The sequence below is a fragment of the Anomaloglossus baeobatrachus genome, chromosome 6, assembly GCF_048569485.1.
Source record: "Anomaloglossus baeobatrachus isolate aAnoBae1 chromosome 6, aAnoBae1.hap1, whole genome shotgun sequence".
NCBI lineage: Eukaryota > Metazoa > Chordata > Amphibia > Anura > Aromobatidae > Anomaloglossus > Anomaloglossus baeobatrachus.
Window position 1 is genome coordinate 373,830,113 of NC_134358.1, and position 27,923 is coordinate 373,858,035.

The window sequence follows — 27,923 nt, forward strand, 5'->3', positions numbered from 1 at the left end:
TGGTCCTGTCAAATAGACAGGATACAATTTCAGATCTACAGGTCCGGGAGCACTTGGGCACCAGCGATCATAATATGGTAAGCTTCAACGTAATATTCAATAGAACATTTCAAAGGGGAAATGTTAAAACCTGGAATTTTAGGAAAGCTGATTTCAACAAATTAAGGGAAGAGCTTAAATGTGTAGATTGGGACAAAGTCATGGTAACTGGGGATACTGAACATAAATGGGAAAAGTTTAAGGATATATTGCTAGAGTCCTGTAAAAAACTTATACCCTCTGGTAATAAAATGTCCAGGAATAAAAAGAAACCGCTATGGATAAATAAGAATGTACAAAGTGTAATAAAACAAAAACAAAGTGCGTTTAAAATCTTAAAGGCAGAGAATACAGAAATAGCATTTCAGGAGTATAAAGATATCAATGGGCAATGCAAAAAAGAAATCAAACAAGCAAAACTAGCTACTGAAACAAAAATCGCCAATGACATTAAAATAAATCCCAAAATCTTTTATAAATAAATTAATGCCAAAAGGAAAACAAAGGATAGTATTGGCCCCTTAAAATATAATAACAAGTTAGTTATAGAGGACAAACAAAAGACTGAGATATTAAATAGGCATTTCTCATCTGTGTTCACCAAGGAACTGACTGTACCAGGCATCCTTCAACAAGTGAAAAATCAAAGTTCACCACCCGATATAATTAATTTAACACAAGAAGAAGCACGCCTATGTCTGAGTAAATTAAACATTGACAAATCCCCAGGGCCAGATGGCATTCATCCACGAATATTGAGGGAATTGAGCTTCGTAATTGACAGACCGCTGTATCTCATCTTTTTAGACTCGCTTGTAACAGGGTTGGTGCCTCAGGATTGGAGGATTGCTGATGTGGTACCGATATTTAAGAAAGGTAAGAGGGTAGATCCAGGCAACTACCGTCCAGTAAGCCTGACATCAGTAGTATGCAAAGTTTTTGAGGGCATTTTAAGGGATGACATGCAAAAATATGTTGCAGAAAATAATATAATAACTGACAGACAGCATGGATTCATGAAAGATAAGTCGTGTCTAACCAACCTGTTGGGGTTCTATGAGGGGGTAAGTGCAAACCTTGATATTGGTAATGTAGCTGATGTGATTTATTTGGACTTTGCAAAGGCATTTGATACTGTACCACATAATAGGCTTATACTAAAGCTCCAGAAGCAAGGACTGGGGGAAACTATATGCAACTGGGTAAGGAATTGGCTAAAAGATAGGAAACAAAGAGTAGTCATAAATGGAACATTCTCTAAATGGGCCATAGTCAGCAGTGGGGTGCCCAGGGATCTGTGCTAGGACCAATTCTTTGTAACCTCTTTATTAATGACCTTGTGGATGGGATTGAAAGTAAAGTGTCAGTCTTTGCTGATGACACCAAACTATGTAGGATATTAAAAACTGTCCTTGATAGTATAATATTACAAAAAGATCTGGATAAGATGTCAGAATGGGCAGATACTTGGCAAATGAGATTTAATGTTGATAAATGTAAAGTAATGCACCTAGGACGGAGTAATCCTATAACTGCGTATACATTAAATGGAAGTAAACTCGGGACTACAGAACAGGAGAAGGACTTGGGTATTCTCATTACAAATAAGCTGAGCAGCAGCGCTCAATGTCAAGCAGCAGCTGCAAAAGCAAACAAGATTCTAGGGTGTATAAAAAGAGAGATTAGATCCCGCGATCCCAACGTATTATTACCCCTCTATAAATCACTTGTAAGGCCACATCTGGAATATGGGATCCAGTTTTGGACTCCACATTTTAAAAAGGACATTCAGAAGTTAGAGTCAGTTCAAAGGCAGGCAACTAGATTATTACAAGGAATGGAAGGCCTCCCATATGATGACAGGTTGAAAAAGTTAGATATGTTTAGCTTAGAAAAAAGACGTCTCAGAGGAGATCTCATTTATATGTATAAATATATGTGTGGTCAATATAAAGGACTGGCACATGACTTATTTCTTCCGAAGACAATACTAAGGACCAGGGGGCACTCACTGCGAGTGGAAGAAAAGCGATTCCGACAGCTAAATAGGAAAGGATTCTTTACAGTTAGAGCAGTCAAACTGTGGAATACCCTACCACAAGAGGTAGTAATGGCAGATACTATAACAGCTTTCAAAAAAGGGCTGGATGATTTCCTCAGTACACACAACATTGTTGGTTATAAATTACTTAGTGACCAAATGTAGAACTGGTGGAGGAAGGTTGAACTAGATGGACCTAGGTCTTTTTTCAACCTAAGTAACTATGTAACTATGTATGTAACTATGTAACTTCATTTAATTAAAATGTTGACAGATAATTTGCGCTGATACTGATGCACCATGAGCCTGCAGTTCAGCCTGAATTTCATTGGAGCTTCATTAGGGCTGTTTGTCCACCATCCGGACTATCTTGAATTGCAACATTTCATCAATTTTTCTCTGCCGTCCACGTCCAGGGAGATTAGATACAGTGCTCTGGAGTGTAAACTTCTTAATTATGTTGTGTGGACAAAGGAACATCAAGATCTCTGGAGCTGGACTTGTAACCTAGAGATTGTTGATATTCTTCAACAATTTTGGCTGTTAGGCCGGGGCCACACGGGGACTACTGCGATCCTCGCATGACACTCGGATCACGCTGGAAGCACAGTGGGAGCCGAGTGTCATGTGAGTGTCACTGCAACTGAGGTCCGATCATGCAATCGGACCCCAGCTGCGGGAGGCGAGCCGGCACTGAGGAGGGGCGGGCTGGAGCTGCAGAGGGGACGGCCGGTGCTGTGGAGGAGAGGGAAGGATTTATCTCCCTCTCTCCTCAGTAGGCGACTATTGCCATTCTCGCCCTGCACTCGCAGTACACTGGTGTACTGCGAGTGCAGTGCAGTTTTTCTCTCGCTCCATAGACTTGAATGGGTGCCAGAGAAAAAGACTCGCATTGCACCCGCAGCATGCTGCGCCTGTTTTCTCGGTCTGATTAGGGCTGGGAAAATAATCGCTCATGGGTGCTGGCATATAAAGTAATATTGGTCCGAGTGGAATGCGATGTTTTATCGCATTCCACTCGCTCCGATTTTCATGCCGTGTGTCTTAGGCCTATACCACTCAAACAGTCCTATTCTCCTCTCTCTGTTATCCATACTTAGTGTGGCACAAACAGACACACAATTCAAAGATCAAGTAAACTTCTCACCTTTTTATCTGGTTTCAGGTGTGATTTTCATATTGCCCACACCTGTTATTTGCCACATCATTGAAACAAAGTTGTTGTTTTTTTTTGTGTGTGTGTGTTATTCTAATACACACAAAGAAAATGAGCATGTGTATAACAAAACATCTGTAATTGCAATAATTTTCTGGGAAAAATACTTCATTTTCTGGAACAATTTCAAAGGTAACAACATTTTGGACATGACTGTATTTCTATGATGTCTTTGGTGCAGCTTTCTTCATTTATTATTATGTACCCTCAGACACACCTGGTTTGTTGCATTACAGAGATCTTTCAGCATTGCCATAATATCACTCAGTTCATCCTGCAATAGAAATTTTGAACAAAAAATGCAGATGTTTGTTTGTAATAAAACAGTTACAATATATTAACACTCACTATGGCTATGACTTGTTTTTAAAGATTTTTTTGGTTTGTTCAAAAAAATTCAAATACATTTTGAAATAAAATATTACAGCTTCCTTTTTATAGTCTCTTATACTATGCATAAAACAAAATTGTTTTTAACAAGACACTGAAATAATAATGTAACTGCTAAATTAGCTGTTTTTTACTCTACATCTTCACGGGTCCTTTTATAGGATATACATCAATATGCATAAAGTTACAATAGGCAACTTTACCTGGTTACTAAATGATAAGCCATGAACAATGAAAATGAGCTTGTTTCTAATTTCTAATTGAAGCCCAAAAGCCATTTTACTCTCCTCTATATAAAGTCGATTAAGGACTGTGGTTAACAACACCACATAGTTTCGAATCTCAATATGATTTCCCATTAACACAAGTGTGGAAAGATTTTTCAAGCTCTCTTGAAATCTACAAAAGGAAAAATGATTTTAATATCAGAAATCCAACTTTGATAACTCTTCTTACAACTCTTCAGAGACTTACAGTTCCAGTTGTGGGAGTGGGTTACCAGATGTGTTGCGAAAGACAATGGGTAGCACAGTCACATTTACTGGGCATGGCTGTGTTTGTGATCCATATCTATTTGTTATTTGTGTGAAAACAGTAACTGAAAAACAAGACAACTTGTTAGTGATCTACAAAAAGCATCCAGTATGGAGGATATTGGGCATAATCTATAAAATTACATTGTTAATTTGGTCTCATATTTTTGGCGCAGACTTACTTAAGTATTTTGAAATTTCATAATCCCTGAAAACCCTTTACTATTTTGTATTATGGCATCTCATTTTTGGTTAGCTATGTTTTGGTTTGCAACTGGTCATTTAGGCCATTGTTATTCAAAATAAAAGCACTAATTTACTTAGGCTATTTTTCTTTTTTACATGGAAAAAAATGTATGATTCTATTGTTTGTTTATTTTTACCAATTAGACACTTATGATGGCAATATATTTGCTTTCCCTCAAAACCTCAATTCAATAAAGTGACCCTTATACCATATAGTAAAACGCCTTGTTATGGAACTACCAATGTACAGCTTTTCTCAAGCCGTGTTATCCACTAGTGATCAATAACATAACTGGTACAAAAGCGTTTTCTTTCCAATACTTCTTTACCATAAACTTTTACAGTATATATTTTCGTACATATAGCATGGAAAAATCAATCACCACTCTCATCTGTGATAGACAGACAGGGAAAGAGAGAGACAGACAGGGAAACAGACAGGCAGACAAAGAGATAGAGACAGACAGAGAGAGACAGAGAGGGAGACAGACAGAGACTGGAAGAGAGACAGAGAGGGAGACAGACAGAGACTGGGAGAGAGACAGAGAGACAGTTACTATCCCGGACAACGCCGGGTGCTATAGCTAGTAAGATCATAAAAGTGAGGTATAAACAGCTCCATTTCAGCTCCATTAGTGAAATAGTTTGTGTTCTGAAAATATTTACCTTGATATCCACTAACTGGATCCCCAGAAGGCAAATTAAAATAATACTGAATGTCTCTTCCTTTATACAGCGTCTTTCTTGATAACCGCCCTACTTGGTAACTGAATTCATAGTTAAGGTCCTGTAAAGAGTAGCAAGCGTCAAATTATGCACCTCAGTGAATGGAAAGGGGGCTGCACATTCACAATCCTTTCCATTCACTTCAATGGGTGTTCAAAAATAGCCAAGCCAGATATCTATTCTATACACAAAAGAAAATAAAGCTCTTAAACTTTACAGAAAAGCATAATTATGTTTTGTACAGATGACCATATATATGAATGTTGTGCAATGTATAAACAGCAATGTGAACCTTTTAATACTCAACGTCTCTTAGATGAAGAGTACATAATTGCAGTTATACAGGAACTTCAGTACAAGTCCTGTTTTTTACTTTTAATAGCTGATTAAGTGCTACAATAACATTTATTAGTAACAACATTGAACAGATATATGCCCAAGACAAAACTGCTGCAAACAAACAAAACATGAGGTACCTCTTTTCCTGACGTGCAGAAGATGCTAAAAATGGTGAAGATCTCAATACCACTGTTGGGTTGAACCTGACAAGTCATTTTGTGTGACATTTCATTTACTGTAAAGTATAGTTGTGATCTTCCAATCTTGTATCCATGTGATTCTAGAAAAAAGTAGAAAAACAATTATTTTGTAAATGAATAAAAAAATTATCTGGCTAGAAACAATGGCAAACTGCCTGGATGCAAAAAACTTGTCTTCAAGTAATAGTAAAAGAGTACCTACCAATCAAAATGTAATTCTAATAAAAGACAAATCATGTGTGATAACTTATTTTAGATAGATATTGACTGCAATGAAAGTCAGCATCTATCTAAAAACCTTTATTTTATTGTACTTAATTTTCATGGAAGAGTGTTGCCATCTTGTGGATGGCACTGCTCCTCACTGAACCCTCTGCACCATGCATGCTCATAAGGGCTCATTCAGATGACCGTTCCATTTGTCCTGGTCAGTTCCATTTCTTTTGCGGATCTACTGACAAGACCATCTTTTCAATGTGTTTTGTGTAGCATCGTATGGCACAGAGAAGCTATCAAATCCTAAAAAAAAACACATCAGTGTCTGTATGTCTGTTCTGTTATTATGGAACATGTGCTATTCTGTTCCGCAAATGCAGACCATGACAAAATACAAGTCAGTGGGTTCGTAAAATCACTGGAAGCCACATGGAAGCACTTCCGTGTGGCTTCCGTCTATCGGTGCCCCTGCAGTATATAGGGTACTTTACACGCTGCGATATCGGTACCGATATGGCTAGCGAGCGTACCCGCCCCCATCGATTGTAGGACATGGGCAAATCGCTGCCCGTGGCGCACATCGCTTACACCCGTCACACTGCTTACCTGCCTAGCGATGTCGCTGTGACCGGCGAACCGCCTCCTTTCTAAGGGGGCGGTTTGTTCGGCATCATAGCGACGTCACTAAGTGGCCGCCCAATAACAGAGGAGGGGCGGAAATGAGCGGGCCAAACATCCCACTCACCTCGTTCCTTCTTCATTGCCGGAGGGGCGCAGGTACGGTGAGTTTCCTCGTTCCTGCGGTGTCACACATAGCGATGTGTGCTGTCGCAGGAACGATGAACAACCTCGCTACTCACCTGTCAACAATTTTTGGTGTTGGAGTGACCTCTCCAATACCAACAATTTTTACCTCTTTTGCAATCATTTTAGGGTGCTCAGAGGTGTTACCTACTGCGATTTTGCTAACGACGCTGGATGTGCGTCACAAACACCGTGACCCCGACGATATATCGTTAGCGATGTTGCAGCGTGTAAAGCCCCCTTAAGTCTCACTCCCCTGCCAGCCCTGAAGCTGCTAGCATAGCAGTGTGTCAGCACCTGCTCGCACAGCAGTGTGTGAGCAGCTGCGGGGATGACGAGAGCCAACATCAGGAGGTTAGCTAAGTTCATTACCTGCGGTGATCAAGTCCACTGTACTCCTGACGTCAGCGCTCATCACTGAATTCCATGCTCACAGCAATATCAAGTCTCGCAAGCGGTCCAAGATTGTGATTAGTGGTAACGTCACACAATACTTCACGTGACAACGTGGCGGTCATTGAACTCAGTGATGAGCACTTACGTCATGAGTTCAGCGGTGCTCATCACCGCAGGTAATGTACCTAGCTAACCTCATTTTGACGTCGGTGCTAGTCATGCCTGCAGTGACCTGGCCTGAGCTAATGATGTTAGCACAGGTCACTGCACTGCTCTACCAGCCAATGGGGAACATTCTGTTCTTCATTGACTGGAACAGTAAGTATGGTATGGATTATCATTGGACCCCTTTATTGGATTATGCTGGACCCGGATTTGTTTTTTTCTTTTCAATAAATTGGTGAAAGAGGGAATGTGTTGGGGGAGTGTTTTTTCAAATAAAAATTCTTTTGTCATCTACTTTTTTATTACTGAATGTGTTAGTGAAGTCGGATATCTGATAGATGCTGTGACATCACTAAATGCAAGGGCTTGATGCCAGGTGACATTACACAGCTGGTATCAACTCCATATATTAACCCATTTGCCACCACACCAGGGCAATGGGATAAGCTGGGGAAAGCACCAGGAGTGGTGCATCTGTCACGCTCCCCGGGTCCTCGGCTCCCCTCCCCGGGTCCTCTGCTCCGCTCCCCGGGTCCTCAGCTCCGCTCCCCGGCTCACCTGCCATGCTCCCCGCTCTCCAACCTCCGGTGCCCGTCCTTCCCAGGCCCCCTGGTCTCCGCTCCCGGCGCCCGACGGCTTCCCAGGTCCTGGCCGGCTCCCCTGCGTCCTCCTCTCAGCTTCCTTCCCTGGCCTCTGGCACCCGGGCCGCGCGCATGCGCATTAGGGCGCGCGCGCGGTCACTGACCCTTTCTTAAAGGGCCAGTGTCAAATTACAGGAAATGATGCACATAGGTACAGGGTATATAGGGGGTTAATTTCCAAGGGAGCGGGGCCTGTTCTTCGTGTTTTCCCAAGCTAGGAGTCAGGTCTCCTTGTGTTTTGTGAGATACTTACCTCTCTATCTTCTAGAGCCGATCCCGCATCGCCATCCGGTCCTGCGGTACCTCGAACCCCGAACGCTGCCCATCTGCCATCCTGACAGTCCGTACCATCTCGGATCCCTGCGGTGACCCGTCATCTCGCTCCAACGGTTCCGGACCCCGCCTGACACCATCACGGCTTCCGAACCTGAGCTCCGTCACCCGGACCACCATCAGTGACCTCGTGGTCCCAGGGACTTCTCCATTTTCTCCCAGTGCACGGACTGTCCTGCTACCTACAGTGCTCCGGCTACCGGACTCCTTTCCCTCATCCGGGAGTTCGGCCCAGTGGATCCACCTCCAGGGTCTACCCGTCCATCTGGCCCTAACAGTAAGAACAGGCCATGGATCCCGCCGAAGCACTAGCGGCCTTGCATGAGGAACTGCAACGCCAGCGTGAAGTTCAGACCCGCATGCTGAACTTTATGACTTCCGTGGACACCCGCCTGACCACGCTACAAGCGGCAGTCACGTCTTCAACATCCCGAGCCTCCACTAGTCAAGCCACGACCCCCGCTCCCGTGGCTGCCTCTTCGGATGCTTCCAGACTGCGTTTGGCCTCACCACCCCGGTACGCCGGAGATCCCAAGACCTGCAGGGGGTTTATAAACCAATGCTCCCTCCATTTCACGCAGCTGCCACATCTGTTTGCCTCCGACCAAGCCAAGGTCGCCTTCATCATGTCTCACCTAGAGGGCGAGGCACTGGCGTGGATGAACCCCTTGTGGGAGAAGGAGGAACCTATGACCAAGAACCTCCAGGAGTTCCTGCAGGCCTTTCGCAGCACCTTTGACGAACCCGGACGCGCCTCCGCGTCTGCGTCATCACTTCTCCGGTTACGTCAGGGAACACTGACGGTGGGTCAATACGCCATCCGTTTCCGCACCTTGGCTTCAGAACTCGGGTGGAATAACGAGGCCCTAACCGCCGCCTTCTGGGAAGGACTATCGGGTCGAATCAAAGATGAGCTGGCTGGACGTGATGTACCGTCCACCCTGGACGCCCTGATTACCCTAGCGACTCGAGTGGACATACGCTTTCAGGAGCGGTCCAAAGAGGTATCCCGTGAGAGACGTCCGGTACGGCATTCCTCTCCTCCACGGAAGCCCGCCGTACTCCAGTCAACGGCCTCTGGTGTCTCCGTCCATGAGCCCATGCAGATCGACCGTGTGCGACAGTCTGAACAACGTCGAGCAGAGCGGCTCGCCAAGGGTCTCTGCTTTTACTGCGGAGAGGGCACACACCTGCTACGCGCCTGTCCAGAGAGGCCGGGAAACTCCAAAGCCTAGGGTTGGTAGGAGAGGCCACCCTAGGTGCTGGGACTCTCTCAGACCCAGTTACATGGACTGTGCAAGTAACAACGGGAGAGACGCGGTTTACGGCTGAGGCGTACCTCGATTCTGGGGCAGCAGGCAATTTCATCCAGCAGGCCACGGTGGACAAGTACCAGGTGCCTGTTACTCCACTCGACAAGCCCCTCGTGATTGCCTCTGTGGATGGGAGACCTCTCTCTGACACCATCTCCTGGATCACCAAGCCGCTTGAACTGCGTATCGGTGCTCTGCACACCGAGAACATCGCTCTCTACGTCCTCCCACATATGTCACATCAAATTCTGCTGGGTCTTCCCTGGTTGCGGACACACGAGCCTTCAGTCAGCTGGGGCACTGGCGATATTACTCGATGGGGGCCTTCTTGCCATGAGAGGTGTCTGAAGACCATACAACCCATCCGGCGACCTCCGGTTCCCGAGTCCCTACCGGGACTGCCCTCAGCCTATTGGTCCTTCGTGGACGTCTTCGACAAGAAGGAGTCCGAAGTACTTCCACCACATCGTCCTTACGATTGTGCCATTGACCTGCTCCCGGGAACTACACCACCTCGAGGACAGATATATCCACTGTCTCCAGCCGAAACAAGGGCCATGTCTACGTACATCACAGAGAGCCTGGCTAAGGGATTCATCCGGAGATCCTCCTCTCCTGCTGGAGCAGGCTTCTTCTTCGTAAAGAAGAAAGAGGGTGACCTACGCCCATGTATAGACTACCGGGGATTGAACCTGATCACCGTGAAAAACAAGTACCCCCTGCCGCTCATCCCCGAATTGTTTGATCGGCTCAGAGGAGCTCGTGTGTTCACCAAGTTGGATCTTCGGGGTGCCTACAACCTGGTCCGTATCCGCTCAGGGGATGAATGGAAGACCGCATTCAACACTCGCGATGGGCACTATGAATACTGCGTGATGCCCTTCGGCATGTGTAACGCACCAGCTGTCTTCCAAGAATTAGTGAACGATGTGTTTCGGGACCTTCTCTACGTCTGTGTGGTGGTATATCTGGACGACATCCTTGTCTTCTCTCCGGACCTCCAGACCCACCGAGAGAACGTGCAACTGGTTCTACAACGACTGAGAGAGAATCGTCTGTACGCCAAGTACGAGAAGTGCGTCTTCGAACAGTCTTCTCTCCCCTTCCTGGGGTACCTCATCACCGATACCGGACTGCAGATGGATCCCAAGAAGGTCTCCTCCATTCTCAACTGGCCTCCTCCTTCTGGACTGAAGGCAATCCAACGCTTTCTGGGATTCGCTAACTATTACCGCCAGTTCATTCCTCACTTCTCGGCTCTGACTGCTCCTCTCTCCGCCTTGACCAAGAAGGGGGCTAATCCAAAGGACTGGTCACCTGCGGCCGACGCCGCGTTTGGCGCTCTAAAGCGAGCCTTTGCCTCCTCTCCTGTACTCCACCGTCCAGAGTTAAACCGCCAGTTCACCTTGGAGGTGGATGCCTCCTCCTCGGGAGCCGGAGCAGTGCTCATGCAGAAGTCCTCCTCCGGGAAGATGGTGACGTGCGGTTTCTTCTCCAAGAGCTTCTCCGCGCCTGAACGCAATTACACCATCGGTGACCGAGAGCTATTGGCGGTCAAACTGGCTCTGGAGGAATGGCGCTATCTTCTGGAAGGAGCAGTGTACCCTGTCATTGTTTACACGGACCACAAAAACCTGGAATACCTGCGGACTGCTCAGCGACTGAACCCACGGCAAGCCAGGTGGTCCTTGTTCTTTGCCCGGTTCGACTTCCAGCTTCATTTCCGACCCGCAAACAAGAATGTACGCGCTGATGCCTTGTCTAGGTCTTTCGTGCCCATGGAACAGGAGGAAGAGACATCTCAACCCATCATCTGTCCAAGCAAGATTATTCCGGTGACTCCTGTCACCCTGGCCCAGATACCGCCCGGGAAGACCTATGTCTCTGAGACTGACAGGCAAAAAGTGTTATACTGGGGCCATGCCTCGAAAACAGCCGGTCATGCAGGTCAGAAGAAAACATGGAGCGCTATTGTACGTCATTACTGGTGGCCATCCCTGCGCACGGACGTCGCCTCTTTTGTCTCTGCCTGCTCCTCCTGTGCCAGGAACAAGACACCCAAACACCTGCCATACGGCCGTCTTCTGCCTCTGCCCATACCCTCAGTTCCCTGGCAACACATAGCGATGGACTTTATTACGGACTTGCCATTGTCCTCCGGACACACAGTCATATGGGTCGTGGTGGATCGATTCTCTAAAATGGCCCATTTCGTTCCTATGGCTGGATTGCCCTCTGCTCAGGAACTCGCGGACGCCTATATACATCACATCTTCCGCTTGCATGGCTTTCCATAACACATCGTGTCCGACAGAGGAACTCAGTTCACCTCCCGCTTCTGGAGGGCTCTCTGCAAACATCTGGGAGTGACTCTAGACTTTTCATCTGCCTACCATCCTCAGTCTAATGGCCAAGTGGAGAGGGTCAATCAGATATTGACCTCTTTCTTACGTCACTACGTGAACGCCCATCATGACGATTGGTCCACGCTTCTTCCTTGGGCAGAATTCTCCCATAATCACCACGTCAGTGAGTCCTCCTCCAGTTCTCCCTTCCATGTCGTCTACGGACTTCAGCCGTCTGTCCCATTGCCTGTATCCTCGTCCTCGGACATCCCTGCTGCAGATGCAGTACTCCGTGACTTTACTACCATTTGGGACTCAGTTAAGGCGTCCCTTGCACGGGCAACCCTGCGGATGAAGAGACACGCGGACAAGAGACGCCTAGATCCTCCGTGTTTCTCTCCGGGAGATCTCGTCTGGCTTGCTTCCAAGTACATCCGACTGAAGATACCATCCTACAAGCTGGGACCTCGCTACATCGGGCCGTTTAAAGTCCTCGGCAAGATCAATGAGGTTTCCTACAAACTACAGCTCCCGGCCACAATGAGAATACCCAACTCCTTCCACGTCTCTCTGCTCAAGCCGGTTGTCCTTGGTCCCTTCTCCGCTGCCGCCAGCCCGGCTCCTCCTCCTATTGCTGAGGACGACATCTATGCGGTAAGAGATATCGTGGCCATGAAGACCGTACGTGGTCGGCAGTTCTTCCTGGTGGACTGGGAGGGGTATGGTCCTGAGGATAGGTCCTGGGAGCCCAGGGAGAACGTGGGCACTCCTCTGATCCGTGCCTTCATGTCCCGGTTGCGGGGAGGGGGGCGTGGGGGGGGGTACTGTCACGCTCCCCGGGTCCTCGGCTCCCCTCCCCGGGTCCTCTGCTCCGCTCCCCGGGTCCTCAGCTCCGCTCCCCGGCTCACCTGCCATGCTCCCCGCTCTCCAACCTCCGGTGCCCGTCCTTCCCAGGCCCCCTGGTCTCCGCTCCCGGCGCCCGACGGCTTCCCAGGTCCTGGCCGGCTCCCCTGCGTCCTCCTCTCAGCTTCCTTCCCTGGCTTCTGGCACCCGGGCCGCGCGCATGCGCATTAGGGCGCGCGCGCGGTCACTGACCCTTTCTTAAAGGGCCAGTGTCAAATTACAGGAAATGATGCACATAGGTACAGGGTATATAGGGGGTTAATGTCCAAGGGAGCGGGGCCTGTTCTTCGTGTTTTCCCAAGCTAGGAGTCAGGTCTCCTTGTGTTTTGTGAGATACTTACCTCTCTATCTTCTAGAGCCGATCCCGCATCGCCATCCGGTCCTGCGGTACCTCGAACCCCGAACGCTGCCCATCTGCCATCCTGACAGTCCGTACCATCTCGGATCCCTGCGGTGACCCGTCATCTCGCTCCAACGGTTCCGGACCCCGCCTGACACCATCACGGCTTCCGAACCTGAGCTCCGTCACCCGGACCACCATCAGTGACCTCGTGGTCCCAGGGACTTCTCCATTTTCTCCCAGTGCACGGACTGTCCTGCTACCTACAGTGCTCCGGCTACCGGACTCCTTTCCCTCATCCCGGAGTTCGGCCCAGTGGATCCACCTCCAGGGTCTACCCGTCCATCTGGCCCTAACAGCATCTAATTGATGTGCCACCTCTGGGGTGGCTGCCGCCTGCTATTTTTAGGCTGGGGACAGTTCAATAACCATGGACCTCCCTAATCCGAGAATACCAGACCACAGCTGTCCACTTTACCTTGGCTGGTGATCCAATTTGGAGGGGAACCCCACGTTTTTTTGTTTTAAATGATTTATTTCATTTAATTTAAAATAACAGTGTGGGGTGCCTTCTGTTTTGGATTAGCAGCCAAGGTAGAGCTGCCAGCTGTGGTCTGCTTCACCTTAGCTGGCTACAAAAAATACACAGTACAGGCTAAACACCCTTTAGTGCCACATGAAAGGCTCTAAAGGGTGCAAGATTACAAAATGCAGGGGAGTGGGACATTATATATGTTTTTCTTATCTATCTGTTTATCTATCTATCTATCTATCTATCTATCTATCTATCTAGCTATCTAGCTAGCTAGCTATCCAGCTATCTATTTCTCTAGCTTTTGAGTGTATGTAATCCTCCTCCAGTTCTTTTTGCGGTCCGCAAAAAAATAGGAAGGCCCACGGATAGCACACAGACCATATAAGGAACGGAAAAGATGAGGATGTCACACAGATGTCACATGGATGCATCCATGGAAAAACAGGACCTTTTTTTTATATGTCAATACCTCATATGTTGTGGAAGTCTACTATTTAGGCACATGACAGGGTTTGGAAGGAAAGGAGTTCTATTTGAATTTTAGAGCGCAAAATTGTCTGCAATCAATTTTTTGAGCAATTTCTCCTGAGTACTCTGATAGCCCATATATGGTGGAAAAATACTGTTTGGGCACCCAGCAGGGCTTGGAATGGAAGAAGCGCCGTTTGAATTTTAGAGCACAAAATTGGCTTGTGTCAAAAGCATTTCCATATTGTGCCAAAACAGTGGAAACCACTAACAAGTGACCCAATTTTGGAACCAAAACCCCTAAAGGAATTTATTTAGGTTCATGGTGAGCACCTTGATCTCCCAGATGCTTCTGGTTCTGCTTCACAGAATTGTATAATGTTGACCCATGAAAATGAAATGTTGCATTAACCCCAAATCTTTTATTTTCACATGGATAACAGGAAAAAATGCACCATACAATTTGTTGTGTATGTTCTCCTGACTAAACCAATACCCAATATGAGGTGGAAAATTAATGTTTTGGTGCACGGTAGGGCTCAGAAGGGAAGTAGTGCAATTTGACTTTTTGAATGCACAATTGGCTGGAATCGTGAGTGGTTGCCGTTTCGCATTTGGAGAGCCCCCGATGTGTCTAAACGTAAGACAAGCTGCCTCCAGTCTTCATTATACAGGATTCTTCTTTCCCTTCTCTTCAGAGTTCCTGTGACATAAGGTGCTCAGCCAGAAAGCCCACGCCTGCATTGTCTGCCTGCCATCTCTCCCCTGTACTGTGAAACAGCAGTGGCTCCCTGGTACCTGCACATTTTAAAGTTGAAGCCCGTGCCCTCGGAAATGCGGAATTATGCAGGGAAGGATGCCAGGCAGGAAGAACAGCAGGCACAAGATTTCTGTCCGTGCACCTAATGTCACAGGGACACCAGGGAAGAGAATGGGAGGAGGAATCCGATATAATGAAGACCGGAGGCGAGCTTATATTCCTGGCAGCGCACGCACCAGTGCCCAGAATACAGCCCACGATATAAAAGAGGATTTTTGCCAAATGACCCCTCATCCAGGAGGAACACAGGTATGGCTGAATTCACCTTTATGCCACCAGTATGCCCATATTAATAACTAAAGAAAATGCAAAAGGGTGATAGATTTCCTTTAACAACCTATCTTGGTAATGCACTCCACCCATTCTTTTAATAACCTTTTGCAAAGTCACAATTTTTAGAAGGAAAAACCCGAGCACTATTCTCTGCTGTGAGTCAAATAGAACAACGCACCGCTGCTGCTGTTATGAAAACCCGCTTACTAGTAGTGCAGTGTCGCGCTGATCAAACAAGCTGCCAAGGTGGATCCACTACGTGTGGTGCACTGCAAAGATCCAAGACAAGTGAACTTCAAAAACATAAGAAAAGCAGGCAACTCACCTGTCAGTGAAAAACATTCAGAGGACTTTTAATCTTCAGGAGCCCAGCGGCTCATAAAACATGTACAAGAAATACATGAGCGAAATAAAAATTTATTTGCGTTTTGTAGGGTTGGAGAGAGTAATTCCCTCTATGTCAGGAGGAGACACACACAAAACACTGCTAAGAAAAGAATCCCACTGGATTATAAAAAGCAAAGCCATGGTGCCACTGGGCTTTAATGATAAAAATGACATGTTGGTGTTTCTTTAGCAGAAAGGTTTTGCTTGTAATATGTTTATTTAATCGATCTGTATCTTATTGCACTTTTGTGATGTATGTTGACATTGTATTTGTGTTTTTTTATTCTGTAATAACGTCATTCCCAGAATAACTCCTATGAAAGTGAGAGGAAATGACGTTAACATCATTGACCCGTAGAAGCACCTGAGTCAGGTGCGAAACGGCCGTCATTTGTGTGCATCCATCCCTATCTCTCCCCTACATGCCTGAAGATTACAAGTCCTCCGAATGTTTTCCACTGACCGGTGAGTTGCCTGCTTTTCTTATGTTTTTGAAGTCTTTTAATAACCTTAGTTGCTCTTTTCTGCATTCACTCTAGTTCAGCTTCTTATACACTGGAGACAATGCTTCCAGACTATCTGCTGGCACACGCATTAGAAGCATGTGTAGAACAGAGGGCTCTGTAAGAAGCTGTTCCATCCACAAGATGGCAGCATGCTTCCATTGAAAACATTAGGGACATAAAACAAAGATTTTTAAATAGATAATGACTGCTTTGAAAGTTTGAACAAATTTAAAATAATTAAACACATACATATAATTACACTTCCTACCTTTTAATAATATTAGATTTTTGGTGAGCGGTCATCTTTAAATGGAATACTAATATGTTGGCCAACAAAAAAACCACAAACAACAAAAGCAGAAAGGAAAGTATCTGAAATGGAAAGTTTTTAGAAAAGTTTCCCAGCTTGCCTCTGATCAGTTTCTGATCTCCTCTAGGATAAAATATAGAGCCATCAGGCTGACCAACAGTAGTGTGGAATAAAGTCATAATTAGGGCTAGGCGGACCTTGACTGTAAAAGTCCGGATAAGCGCGGTTTCACAGTTGCCCAGGCCCGGGATTCCAGCTGTTTGATCCGGATCTTGAAAAATTTTAAAAATAAAGGAAAAATAAAGAAACTAAGAATGAAGCTAGAGCTTCATACTTGCCCAGTCTTCAGGCTGGCTGTACGCTGCTCCCGTGCTGCTGTACTGCTCCTGCTACCTCCCTGTGCCGCTCATTTCATCTGCACGGCTTTCCCCGCCAACCAGCCGGCCTGGCCTCTGTGATTGGTTGCAGTCAGACACGCCCCCAGCCTGTGTGACGCGTCTCCCTGCATCCAGTCATTGGGGCTCATTCATTCTCTGGAGCGCACAGCGAGCAGTCATGCTGCTCTATGGCCGCTCGCTGTGAATGTCAGATGTAGCAGAGCTGGAATCATCGTGGAATCTCATGTGGATTACGTCAGACCTGCAGAATGTGTTGGGGTTAATGAAGTGGTGAAACAGGGTGGCTTTTTTGTCTTTTATTCCAAAGAAAGAATTTTTTCCTGTGTTTGTGTTTATTTACTGTCACTTACAGGTTAGTGATGTGGGTGTGTCATAGACACCTGTGCCATCACACCTTAGGGTTTAGTAGCAGCTGTGCACTGTTATTAACCACTTACTACCCCAATTGCAACCGCACCAGGGCAATCGAGAAGAGCCGGTAAAGCTCTGGTATTGTCACATCTCCAGCCTGAGAATACCAGCCCCTAGCTGGCTTTATCTTGGCTGGGTATTAAAATTGGGGGGAACCGCACGTCTTTTTTTTTTAAATTATTCATTTAAATAAAAAAAAAACTATATGCGGTTCCTCTTCACCCAGCCAAGATAAGCACAGGGATGGGGCTGCAGCCTGCTTGTCTGTGCTGGGTATCAGAATACCCGGGGGGGAAACGGGACCATGCATCAATTGTTTTATTTCTTTATATACCATGATAAGCACGGTAGATGCTAGAGTGTATGGGCTCCTTCCAGGTATGACATCATTTCAACATGCCCCTATCACATGCGAAGCCCACCCTTGCATGAATATAGTGAACGAGAGGAAACATCAGCACGCCCACCTACCAAGCCGGTCACACCCACTAACCTGGAATGAGCCCATACATTCTAAGCTCATGGTAGATGCTAGACTGTATGGGCTTCTTCAGTTACATTGCTTTCCCCACCCACTAGCTGTACTGGGAATTAACATCAAGCAATTGGAAGAAGCAGGAAAGCATTACAAGAAGTGGCCCACAGGGTATCCAAGGATCGGACACAACTGAGTAGATAGAATCAAAATCAATTAAAGGGGTCATAAAGAAGGTGTACACTACTCGGACAACCCCTTCTAATTCCCCATGTTTGCCTCCATTAAAAAAAAAGGGTTATACTCTGCTGCCAGCGCGTTTCCAGCAGTGCCAGCACACAAAATTTGTGAAGTTTCCTTTGTGAGGAAGACTACAGCAACTGATTTGGAGATTGTAAAAATGTGAAATTTAGGAAATTATGTGAAGTATATGACCTCATTTATGACTGGGAACAGAAAATCAATGGGGACTGCCCCAAAGAGATTTGTTGTGACGTGGCGGGGTAGCTCAAGAAATTGCAATTTTTGCCAAAAATCTCAAATTCATAATAAGTACAGTTGGAATTTTTAGTGCTATAGTGTACATTTAGTGCTGGCTTTTTTGTTTTTTCTTCATTGAATTGGTCGGTGGCTGACCCCCACCTTGCTATGCACCCCAATTTGGGATGTATTCTACTTGTCTAGATTTTGGCGGTTGGTGGCTGTTCACATTCAGTCATCAGGCCCTTTCCACTGGCTATTTACTTCATGCAGCATTTGCTTGGGCCTGTCCTGCCCACAACCATGACTCAGTCATGGGTACGGGATTGAAAAAGACAAAGTAAGTGCTGCTAAGGCCGGAGTCACACTTACGAGTGCCTTGCGTGTAACTCGTGCAAGTCTCTCATTGCATCACCCGGCACGGCTGCACACTCTCCGGACAGGAGCGTCTCAGCTGCATAGAGATACATGCAACCAACCCGCTCCTGTCAGGAGAGTGTGCAGCCGTGCCGGGTGATTCAATGAGAGACTCGCGCGAGTTACACGCGAGGCACTCATAAATGTGACTCTGGCCTAAGAGCAGTTCTACTATTTCATATGTGAGGCCATCTGGCACATTTTATAAAAATATTTTAGAGTAGGACTGCCCCAAAGAGATTTGACGTGGCGGGGTAGCTCAAGAAATTGCAATTTTTTGCCAAAAATCTCAAATTTGTAATAAGTACAGTTAGACGTTTTAGTGCTGTAGTGCACATTTAGTGGTGGCATTTTTGTTTTGTTTTTTTTTAAATCAATGGGGGAAGTGGGATAATACTTTCAAGGCAACATGTTATAGTGTTTATGGATAATACACATTTGACGGTTATGACAGAGAAAGAAAAGCCAGATGGCGCAGTGGACTAGAAGGAGAAATCGGTAGATCAGTAGATTGTTGTAGTTTCAAGCTGATAGAGAAAGTAGGCACTGAGGGAGTGATTTGTTGTGAAGAAACACTGGATAGAGGTTGGATAGAATTAGGTCAGATTTTTACTAAATGGGGATGAAAGTGAAGACAGTTTGCTTTTCTAACCCACATTGGGTCTGACAGCACAGAAATCATGACTCTTTGCAGTGTCCAGGGGCTTAGAATAGGCTCCAAACTCAGATCACAGTGGCTGTAGTGTCTATATACACAGTACTACGAGGAAGGCAGCACATTTTGTGCATAAAACAGTCTCCACTCTCCATTCTGATGTAATGCTTTTTTATTTAAATCAACATTAAAGGGGTTGTCCTGGCTTCTGTACTAGGCAATATATTCAATATTGGCACTCCTGCCATTACATTCTTACCATTCAAGCTTCAGGATGAAACATAACTACGTGATTCATTTCTGTATACTCCTGTGGAAGATACTCACCCAAAGTAACATCCAGCATATACATCTTGCTAGGCTTCAAAAGAAAGGGTCTGAATGTTATGTTCTCAGAAGAAATACCTGAAAATAAGAATAAATAGTTAATGATAAGTAAGTGATGTCCATGTAATAAGTATACCTTGCAGTAAACATTTAGAAAATAAAGTCTGTATAGCATTTTTGTTCCTTAAGTGAAAATTGAAATATTGATGCCTTTGCTTATTGTTGCAATACTGAATATCATTGCAATACTGTTGAGATAAGTTGCAACATCAATATGTGGTATATTTTTTATGTTTTGTGAAATGCATATAGCATGGCTTTTGATATGTAATTTAACATTTATCATAAGGTAGGGGCTGGGACCCTGATTCAAATGATGTATCACTTAGTTTACTGGGTGCAGCAGTTGTGACACAATTAGAGTTTTCTCTACTGGTGCTTTTGCAGCGCTTGGGATGGGGATACGTGTGTAACCTTGTCCACACCACTGAGGGTCAGATTCCTGTCAACAATGTATAATAACAGAGAGCTCCTAATCAGTTCTGCGGGCCAGCAGGTACACAAACACTGAATCTATTGCCACAGAAACACTCAGTCTATTAAGGGACACATCCCTGGAATCAGGGTCTTAGCTCCTACAGCATGCTGCTCTCAGAACACATAGCAAAAATATGATCACATATTCATTTTAAGCAGTATATTAATGAAGGGCTTGTCCACAGATATAACACCAGCAGTTGTCGTTTTTTTCACTTGAGAAACGCCTGCACAGTGTTGAAATGTGCTGTTTTAATAAAAGAACCTCTTCACATCTTCTTGCAGCAAGAAATGTCCTTCCATCAGTGTAGCCTATTTGTGTCAGTGTTTTTTAAATCTTATTTGGATTATTTATCTGGGTGCCTTCCCAGCCATGAGGCACCAACAAGTGGACCTTTCATGGTTCAATAAGTTTTTATTTAGTTATTTAATAGTTAACAGATACTTACTACAATCAAATATTTGAAAAGAAAACCAAGATAGAACAATGTCATAAAAAAGGAATAGGAGGTCAGAAGAACACATACCATAAAACAGAAAAGGAGGAAACACATTTGGGAACACAATAGGGGAAGAATAATACCAGTTCAACCACAAAATGTATCATTACTAAATTTAACATGGGTTGGGTAACAAGGTCCTAAAGGAAGACCAGAGGCGAACTTTTACTGCGTTTTTGGTGCATTGTTGAGGTCACACAGATGCCCCTATATGCAGCATTTCCTTCTCACAGCAAAGTCTATGAGATTTCTATTTTGCTGTCCACACTGGGCCTCATTTTTTGTCTGCATCTTGGCTACGTTTTTGAAGATGCAGCATGTCAATTCTTGTTGCATTTTTCCAGCGTTTTTGAGCCCTTCCAGTTAATAGATTTGACGTGCAAAAATTCATTGGGCAAAATGTGGTATAAACAATGCAAAAATGTGTCAAAAACGCATGCGTTTATTGATGCATTTTTGCCACGGGTACGTATTTTGGAGCCAAATAAGCTGCATGTTTGTGGTTAAAAAAAGATGCAGTGTGTGAACATAGCCTAACCATGCACTCATATAAAACTGAGAATAGAGCCAATCATCTGAAATGATTAATTTTCCATCTGTATTAAAAAGTCCACAGTCAACCCACTCTAGCTTAGAGAGGGCAGTGAATGATCTTGCATTGTGGTACCAAAGAGTTTATTAAAGAGATTAAAGAGGGAACATGGTTGAGTCCGATGGTTGGTTAATACCCAGACAGGCCCACCAAACATGAGTCACATTACCCTCAACTGAATCACATCTCCAACACTTATCAGATGTATCAGGCGACATGTGATGTATACTCTTGGGGGTCCTATACCACCACAACATCTTAGACCTCATTTCTAGGATATGACAAGATATGGAGATCTTATGTGTAAGGGTAAAGTTCTTATCCCACACATAGATATTTCTGATATATGACAGTGTTGAGGAGGGCCTTTCCATCAAATACTTAATTAACCTCTTGACATAGGGGATTGTGGGAAGTATGTCCAATAAAATCGATTCTCCTTAGATAAGTCAGTTTTCAGACACACAAGACTTCATAGACCCGCCCATCAGCATCTTCGCAGATCTGCCCTGATGACATCATAGACATGCCCATCAGCATCATCACAGAACTGCCCAGATGATGTCATAGACCCGCCCATCAGCATCACAGATCTGCCCACTGGTTAACCCATGAACTGTCCCACTGACCAATGGGCATATCCAAACATGCCTACGCTCCTAGCCTATATAAGATGCTTCATGACTAATAAATCTCTTGGTGCCATTTTGCTCTGATCAAGAAGAGATTTCACATCTGACTTTGTCCGGTGTTGATTTTTTTTAAGCATGCACTTGATTCACATTAATTAGGTCTGGAACAGGCAACTCGTGAACATTTGTAAGAGTTCACCCTAACAGAACAAATATTTACATTTCAAGTAGCTAAAGACTCGTACCTGAGATAGTATAATTCCTGAATATTTCACGACCAATCGGAAGTTTTACCCAGTGAATCATAGGTACAATTTTTGGTGCTATAACTGACAAATCCACAAAGTTATCACCAGTATATATTACAGTATCTGAAGAGCCATATGTGAAGTCAGGATCGCCTTGAAAACAATAAAAATAAATAAATTAACTTCCATGTAACCTAATATTAAGCATAATTGTTAAATAGTGAACTTACTTTCAGCCCTTGTTCCAGAGCCTCCAATGCCTTCAACAATATTTCCATAGAAATGAGTGTCAAAATCTGTTAAATTTAGAAACGTAACATAATTATAAATTACTTGATTGAAAAAATGCAAGTAAGAACAGTATTTAAAGGGGATGTCAAATACTCAACAATTCTTTTGAACTCCTATAGTTTGCTAAAAAAAAAAACTGAAAAAAAAAAGAATACTTATCTAGTTACATTGTTTATGTCATGTGAGTGCTGCAGAATTGGGTAGTGATGGGCTGTAGTTATTACAACTCTGTCAGGCGTAACATTCCTATCTCATGGAAATGTGAAGACTGCAACACATCGGTGGCTGCAGATAGATTGTACTGCTCTCTAACAAACCTCATGAAATCACCGAAGGAGATCGGGGGGAGCGTCAATGGTCCGACTGGGAGGTACAGTATGTTTTTCTCTTCTTTTATTCAGCAAACTGAAGGCATTCAATATGGCTTATTCAGTAGAGGACAACCTCTTTAACAACACTAAAATGCACAATTAACAGCCCACAAATGACTGTAAAATGGTTTGCTATGGATTTAGTTATGGATTAGATCAATCACAATCTGATATCCCAAAGCACCCAGCAGTTTCTCCCCTGTGTGTAGATAAGATAAATTAGCAAGGAGCTGACAGTTTCTGGAAGGGCTAAGGCTATGTTCACACAGTGCATCTTTGCTAACCACAAAGATGCAGCGTGTTTGGCCCCAAAAAACGGACAAAAAAATGCACCCGATGCAAAAACGCATAAAAAAAACGCATGCATTTTGACGCATTTTTGACACGTTTTTTCCCAATACGTTTTTAAGTCAAATCTATTGACTGGAAGGGGTGAAAAACACTGGAAAAATGCATAAAGAATTGGCATGCTGCATCTTCAAAAATGCAGACAAAATGCAGCCAAAAAAAAGATGCCCAGTGTGGACAGCAAAATAGAAATCTCATAGACTTTGCTGGGGGTAGGAAATTCATGCATTTAGGCACATCTTTGTGACCTCAAGACTGCACCTAAAATACAACAAAAGATGCAGTGTGTGAACATAGCCAAGTTGTGTACATCCTCACCAGCAAAGAGGTGATAATAAATGCAAGGGGAGATGTTGCCCTAAACTGAATGTCTACAATCCAGTCCTCATAAGGCACAAATGCAATATTTTCTATGCCATTTCAATAAATATCCAATGTCAACACTATCCCAAGATATACCTGGGTTCGGGAACCTAATTGAGTCTGTGACTGCAAACTAAATTTTTCGGTGGTGGCAAAGCACAGAAGTGCAATTACACCCTGAATTATGGATATATCAAAGTCATGTTTTGTAAAAAATATACTTGGAAACATGTTGATCATATTCCTGCAAGAGAAACTCCTGGTCAAATCCAAGAGGTACAATGTTCACTATAAATCTGTCCCAAATTTTCGTGGCAATATCCTATGCCAGAACGTTTCACAGATGCCATCCGTAAGACTTTTCTGTATTGACCTTTTTATTTTATACTGTTTTGCATTATGTGTATGTCTTTTTATTAAATCTCTTTCTCAATTTTGTAAGCACTGCACTTTTTCATATATAAATTTGAATTAAAAAATGCAACATCTTTGTTTCTTGCTGTCCTAAACATACAAACTGGAGAAGGGAAAGTATAGCCAGTCTATCCTACCCTCTGTATGCCACAGTGCAAAGTCATGTACCTATCGGATGTTTGGGAAAGCTGGACTAACAAAACAGCTAGTGGTGGCAGCAAGAAGAATTAAAATTAGCCATGGGGCACGCTTCATTCAATGTCAGCCTACTGTAACAAGTAGTTTGACAAGCAATGTCCTACATTAGTCACATTTAAGTAATGTGTGCAGCGAGTGAGCAGTGTTCATGAGAAGGTTGTCCACTAACAGACAATCTTGCATGATTAAATGCAATCTGTCAACAGGTTTTGCTATGTAATCTGAAGATAACATGCTGTAGAGGTTTAAACACAAATTTCAGTGATGCCTATCTTATCAAGCTTCGTGCTATTATCTACCTGCAATGTTTGTTTTAGCATCAGGAGCTTATAACTGCCGCACATTGTACATAGAGAGCCTGGTGTGGGCAGGGGTAGCTTTCTCAGCTCTTCATCATTGCTAAGTCTAAAACCTCTGAAGGTGTCAAAACCACTGCACCCAGTAAACTAAGTAATATATCATAGGATTCAGGGTTTCTTTGCCTACATCATGCTACTCTCAGATGAGGTAGAAAAACCTGAAAACCAGCTGACAGATTCCCTGTAACCCCTTCATGAGCTTAGACTTAAGGGTGCTTTACACGCTGCAACATCGCTAGCGATAGCTAGCGGTGTCGTGCGCGATAGCACCCGCCCCCGTCGCCCGTGCGACATTTGGTGATCGCTGCCGTAGCGAACATTATTGCTACGGCAGCGTCACATGCACATACCTTGTCAGCGACGTCGCTGTGACTGCCGAACAATCCCTCCCTCAAGGGGAGGTGCGTTCGGCGTCATAGCGACGTCACTGCGGCGTCACTAAGCGGCCAATAGAAGCGGAGGGGCGGAGATGAGCGGGACGTAACATCCCGCCCACCTCCTTCCTTCCACATTGCCGGTGGATGGCAGGTAAGGAGATGTATGTCGTTCCTGCGGTGTCACACATAGCGATGTGTGCTGCCGTAGGAACGACGAACAACATCGTACCTGTGGCAGCAACGATATTAAGGAAAGGAGCGACGTGTCAACGATCACCGTTTTTGAACGATTTTTCGATCGTTGATCATCTCTCCTTGGTGTCACACGCTGCGATGTCGCTACTGGCGCTGGATGTGCGTCACTAATGACGTGACCCCAACGATATATCGGTAGCGATGTCGCAGCGTGTAAAAAACCCTTTATTGGTACATCTAAGGTCGTGTCCCTGCCTTTGACGCTGGGCTCACACGCCGAGCCTGCATCTATCCCTGCACAAGTTGGCTGATCTGATCTGCCAAATGATGTGCCAAATGTGCAATAACTCACCATTATCAGTCTGACTTTCAGTAGCATTCCATAAGACACTTGCTCCTTCACCATGCCCACTTATGAAGCCACTCATATCATAGGTATACCGTTCTATTGTTTAAGACAAAAAATGTAGTCATTTATAATGATATTGAAGTAGCAATTCCTAAATAGAATGCAAAGTGTAATACCATGATACTATTGACAAAAGACATACAAGCACAGTGTAAAATGCATGTTACACCACTTATGTCATTGCAGGACAGGACGCATATATAGACCGCATTTATCTTAACATGCGGATTCCTTATTCCTCAGCTCAATCTCTAGACAGATTTCTGATGGTATTCTTAACCCTTTCATCTCTGAGCATAGTTTTCACCTTGATGACGAGGACATTTTTTCAATTCTGACCAGTGTCACTTTATGAGGTTATAACTCTTGAACACTTCAATGGATCCCAGTGATTGTGAGATTATTTTTTCATGATAGTGGTAAGTTTAAGACGATATTTTTTGCATTTATTTGTGAAAATATTGGACATTCGTGAAAATTTAGGAATTTTCAAACTTTGAATTTTTATGTTTTTAAACCAGAGAGTTCTGTCACACAAAATGAAAAAATCATTAGAAATAACATTTCCCACATGTGTACTTTTCATCAGCGCAATTTTTGAAACAGAATTTTTTTAGGGGGTGGTTAGGAAGTTAGAAGGGTCCAAAGTTTATGAGCTATTTCTAATTTCTTTAGGGAGCACATCATATTTGATGTGACTTTGAGGGACTTCTGTGACAAAAAAAATACCCAAAAGTGACACCATTCTAAAAACTGCACTGCTGAAAACCACATCCAAGAAGTATTAACTCTTTAGGTGCTTCACAGGAACTAAAGTGATGTGGTAGGAAAAAATGAAAATGTTAATTTTTCCCACAAAAAAATGTCACTTTAGCCACAAATTTTGCATTTTCACCAGGATAACAAGAGAAAATAAACCATACAATTTGTATAAATAAATTGTATGTATAAAATAAAAACTGGCTGTTTTTGTCGGGTTTTTGCACGATGGAGGAAGCCAATTTGAATGTCCATACATTGTTGCAAGAATAAAATGTTTTTTCTAGTTGTAATATACCATACCAAGTATGAATTTGAATGTCCATGAAGGGAAAAAAAAAAATTCCAGCAACTTCGTCCCAAGTCGGGATGAAGTTGCTGGAATTCTTTTGTCCCTTCATGGATCTCCACTTTCTGTATGAGTAGCTTTAGGCTATGTGCCCACGGGAGCTCACATCTGCGGATTTATCCACAGGTACGTCCGCAGGTTTCCGGCAGCAGCTACCCGGAATCCGCAGCTATACATAGCTGCGGGATTCCAGCGAAATAGCTATGGAAAACCTGCGGACATTCATGCGATTTACCTGCGGATGTCCGGCCTCTATCTCCATATTTCCACAGGTAAATCCGAAGGAATAATTGACATGCAGTTATGTGCAGCTGCAGGATATCCGCAGCATATTCCGCAGCCGCACATACCGCAACGTTGACACAGACACTCCCCATGTCCCATAGGATAACATGGGGAGTGTCTGTACTTGCTAAAACCTGCGGATTTATCTAGAAAATCCAGATAAATCCGCAGGTTTTTTGCAGCAGTACCCGTGGGTATTGAGTTCCGTCCACGCATAGCCTTAAGGGTGCTTTACAAGCTGCGACATCGAGCGCGATAACACCCGCCCCTGTCGTTCGTGCGACATTTGGTGCTCGCTGCCGTAGCGAATATTATCGCTACGGCAGCATCACACGCACATACCTTGTCAGCAACATCGCTGTGACCGCCGAACAATCCCTCCCTCAAGGGGGAGGTGCGTTCGGCGTCATAGCGACGTCACTGCGGCGTCACTAAGCGACGTCACTAAGCGGCCGGCCAATAGAAGCGGAGGGGTGGAGATGAGCGGGACGTAACTTCTCTCCCACCTACTTCCTTCTTCATTGCTGGTAGACCCAGGTAAGGAGATGTTCGTTGCTCCTGCGGTGTCACACATAGCAATGTGTGATGCCGCAGGAATGACGAACAACATCGTACCTGCAGCAGCAATGATATTAAGGAAAGGAGCGACATGTCAACGATCACCGTTTTTGAACGATTTTTCGATCGTTGATCGTCGCTCCTTGGTGTCACACGCTGCGATGTCTCTACCGGTGCCGCATGTGCGTCATTAACGACGTGACCCTGACGATATATCGGTAGCGATGTCGCAGCGTGTAAAGCACCCTTTACTCTCCGTGCATCGCCCTGAGTCAATGAGCCACGGCAAGACTGAACAGGTGAGCTGACTTGAATCTTTTGACTGCATGTGAATTTGAATGTGTTGTTTATTACATTGAATGTTCCAGCCACAGGGTAAAATATATGGAAACTATTACCCCAAAAAAGTACACCAAAATATAATTTGCAGAGCATTTTTCAAATATCACATTTTTTTTTCTTTCAATAAAGGTGACATTTTTCTCCTTTA

The 27,923-nt window shown here is 44.5% G+C and overlaps 1 protein-coding gene across 1 annotated transcript in view; it reads right to left on the bottom strand.

Moving 5' to 3' along the window:
* PKD1L1 (polycystin 1 like 1, transient receptor potential channel interacting) overlaps positions 1-27,923 on the bottom strand; it is an 884,746-nt gene that overhangs the window by 378,686 nt on the left and 478,137 nt on the right. The window contains exons 25-33 of the mRNA XM_075316120.1: positions 25,426-25,518; positions 22,388-22,453; positions 22,155-22,310; positions 19,649-19,726; positions 5,668-5,810; positions 5,132-5,252; positions 4,161-4,284; positions 3,890-4,085; positions 3,514-3,570 (exon numbers count right to left, since the gene is read on the bottom strand). Of these exons, the coding sequence (XP_075172235.1) occupies positions 3,514-3,570; positions 3,890-4,085; positions 4,161-4,284; positions 5,132-5,252; positions 5,668-5,810; positions 19,649-19,726; positions 22,155-22,310; positions 22,388-22,453; positions 25,426-25,518 (1,034 nt within the window). The remainder of the gene's footprint in view (positions 1-3,513; positions 3,571-3,889; positions 4,086-4,160; positions 4,285-5,131; positions 5,253-5,667; positions 5,811-19,648; positions 19,727-22,154; positions 22,311-22,387; positions 22,454-25,425; positions 25,519-27,923) is intronic.